We start from the raw sequence: 3012 nt of genomic DNA, 5'->3' as shown, positions 1-3012 counted from the left end.
TGTGTGTGAGGGCAAGCGTAGGTGAGCAGGACAGGGGAGGCAACAGAATTTAGTCTGAAGCTTTTTACCATGAACTTCAATGCTTTGTTTCTCACCAGACCAAGTCTGTAGTGACTAAAGTTTTGCAGGTACATTGTGGACAGGGAAGCTGAAATACGCTACCACACATAAGTGAACATTTCTTTCTTTTCAAAGTGAAGAAGAATCATATCCAAAGAGATATGCATCACTGTTCATGTGAATAATTAAATATATTTTTACACATAAATAATAACAGGAAACATTATGGAAAGAAATAAAAAAGTTAGGAAGAGCCTCTTGGAAATTGACTTAGTTCTGGTTTTTAGGAAATATTTTCAGCTGTGAATATTTAAAGCAAACTGCTTAGGCAAGCAGTTCAGAACCCTGTACTTTTCACAAAACCTCTCCACACATCATCCCAAGTAATGAACATTCAGTGCATAAATCAAGGCTTTTGCATGGCTCTTTTTTCACTGTTTTGCAATGGGTTTTCCAAGGACTCCTTTAAAACAAAATAATAACACACCCCATCAAGACAGCAGTTCAGGTTTGCCCAGCAAAGGGTGACCTGAACAAGGTCTCGTAGCACTTGTTGAAAACTGATGTGGATGACGTTGTTCTTCACCAAAAAGTACATCAAGTACGCCACGTGGTAAGGTGTGAAACACACCAGAAAGGCAGCCAGGTTTGTCACCACGATCCTCTCTGCTCTGGTGCTGTGTGTCTGGGGGTTGTCTGGCTTTCTGTGCCTCCTCAGGCACCGGACGGTTTGGGCAGTGCAGAAAGTCATGGCTGCCATGCTGCCGAAGAAGATGATCTCCAGGGTGCTGAGCAGCCCTGTGTTCTCCCACGTGCTCTTGGAGAAGTTGTGGAAGCAGGAAGAGATGTTGTGGCCCTTTCCATGCAGTTGGAAAGTAGAGAGTGTCCCTGCAGAGGTGCCCAGGCAGATGAGAGCACAGACCATGGCAGCTTTCCTGATGGACCTGAGGGTGAGGGCCACGAAGGGGTAGCAGATAGCGATGTAGCGATCCACGCAGATGCACAGGGAGATGAGGATGCTGCCGTACATGTTCACAAAGTACAGACTCTCCAAGGTGGAGCAAAACACAGACCCCAAGTTCCAGTGGTCCTGAAGGTGGTAGGAAATGATTTTGAAAGGAAGGGTAAACAACAGCAAAGTATCCAGGAATATAAGGGCTATCATGTAGACTGTAGATTCTGACAGCTTTTTAACCTTAAAAAACAGGAATGACAGAGCCATTATGTTGAACAGCAATCCCAGGATAAAAGTGGGGGTGTATATGATGAGCTGGAACAGTTCCACAGAAGCACTGATATTCCCTTTGCCATGGGTGTCATTCATATCTCCAGGTGTGCTGGAAGAGAAGAAAATCACAAAGAAGGATGAAGATCACATAGAAAACATAGAACAAAGGCTGATGAGGTCTCTATATCTCCACAGCCTTGGAAACACTTTGTTCCCCTGCTGTGTGCTGAATTGCAGCTCCTGGGACATGGAGCTGCTCAGTGCCAGTGATTTTGGGGCAAGGCTGTACCTCAAGGGGAGGATGGGGCTTTCTGGTGCCCACCCCACTCGCACTGTTAGCTGTAACCCCAGACTGTGCTGTCCTGTATTCTGGCTGGGCAGAGTATGGCTGAACCATCCCCTTGAACCCAGGTAGCAGACCCTGATTTTAGGGTTTCTTGGATCACGAGGGTGGAACAATTCTGTGGATCCTGTTTCCTGCATCAAGCTATCATATGAGATCTCGGGGAGCCAAGAACAGAAGGGGTCCCCCACATTTATTAATGTGAAGATCCCATACAATCACTGCCAGCCTGCACCCTCTCCCACCTCCCCTGGGCAAAGAGGGACTGTGAGTATCTCTGGCCCTTCTAAAGCTGTCTGAAAGCTGCAGGCAGGAATCTTCAAACAGGGTATTTCTGGCAGAGGTTAATCTTTGGTAGAAGGATGGGATTTTGTCTAAATCAGCCAGACTTACCAGAGCAGAGACAGGGGTTACAGGAAACATGCAGCTGGATTCACCTCTGCAGGAAGGGACTGAAGCAGTCAGGCAGGCACTCTCTGAGCTGAGCTGGGGTCACAAAGTAATTGCCTTCTTTAGAGGAAGGGTTCTGCCTTGATCCTGCCCTCAGACTCTCCTGATAAGGACCAGGAAGGTGCTCATTGGTTTCTGCAGTGCTGTAATCACTTAAAAATGCAAATGGCCAGGAATACCAGATCTTTTCCTCCAGCCAGTTCCATGACAGCAAATGGAACCTGTAAATAAAGTATGCCAGAGATCTTTCTGTCAGCAGCCAGAAATTAATTTCTCCTGCTGTTCTCTAGTTTTTACTTCAAACCAGTGTCTTTCCTACATGAGTTGCTGATTTTGGTGCTGTTCCATTTTAGATTTGTCAGCTGAGCAAAGTTTCTGTCCTGTAGATCAAGTCACCCCCGTGAGTATTTCACAGGTAAACTCTCCCTTGCTGTGGTTTGAGAGATTAAGATCTCTTTGAGTGAGATTCAGATCAGCAAAAAAGGAAATTTAGTTCTTTGCTCCTTAGAGACACAGTAATGTCACAGGTAAGTGAGATTCTGTAAATTCCTGGCTTAGACAGGAGTAAGAAAAGCAGCATGAAGCACTGTGGGCTTGATGCTGGGAGGGAGCCCATTACTGAGAGCCAAAGGAAGGAAAAGTTAATTAAGGAATTTCTGAAAAGTAATAAATACTAACAAAGTTCTTTACTTCAATGCCTCTGTAGGAGATTTCATTACTACCTTCCTCTTTCTTCAGTCTTGTTTCTAATTTGTTTGATAGTGTGACTAAGAAGTTCTGGGTCTAGGGAAACAGAATTTCAGCTTCTCACCAAGACGTTTAACTAAGAAAATTCTCAATATGATTAAAAGATGTTTCAGACTAGGACCTGTTGTGCAGATTTATTAAAAAATAAACGGAAAAAATATTATATAAAGAATAAATCCAAAGG

The 3012-nt window shown here is 44.5% G+C and overlaps 1 protein-coding gene across 1 annotated transcript; it reads right to left on the bottom strand.

Moving 5' to 3' along the window:
- Positions 1 to 319: 319 nt before the first annotated feature.
- Positions 320 to 2247, bottom strand: LOC131562724 (G-protein coupled receptor 55-like). Its single transcript, XM_058812564.1, has 2 exons — positions 2025 to 2247; positions 320 to 1397 (listed from the first exon to the last, which is right to left on the bottom strand). The coding sequence occupies exon 2, from the start codon at positions 1382 to 1384 to the stop codon at positions 467 to 469; it is 918 nt and encodes a 305-aa protein (XP_058668547.1). The 5' UTR covers positions 1385 to 1397; positions 2025 to 2247; the 3' UTR covers positions 320 to 466.
- Between the last annotated feature and the right edge of the window lie 765 nt (positions 2248 to 3012).

This window comes from Ammospiza caudacuta, chromosome 11, assembly GCF_027887145.1.
Source record: "Ammospiza caudacuta isolate bAmmCau1 chromosome 11, bAmmCau1.pri, whole genome shotgun sequence".
Lineage (NCBI taxonomy): Eukaryota > Metazoa > Chordata > Aves > Passeriformes > Passerellidae > Ammospiza > Ammospiza caudacuta.
Note: the sequence above shows the minus strand (reverse complement) of the source record. Positions and strands in the feature narration are given on the sequence as shown.

Bases quoted from the DNA above. Each gene is read 5' to 3' on its own strand.
- LOC131562724 (XM_058812564.1), bottom strand. From the start codon at position 1,384: ATGAATGACACCCATGGCAAAGGGAATATCAGTGCTTCTGTGGAACTG.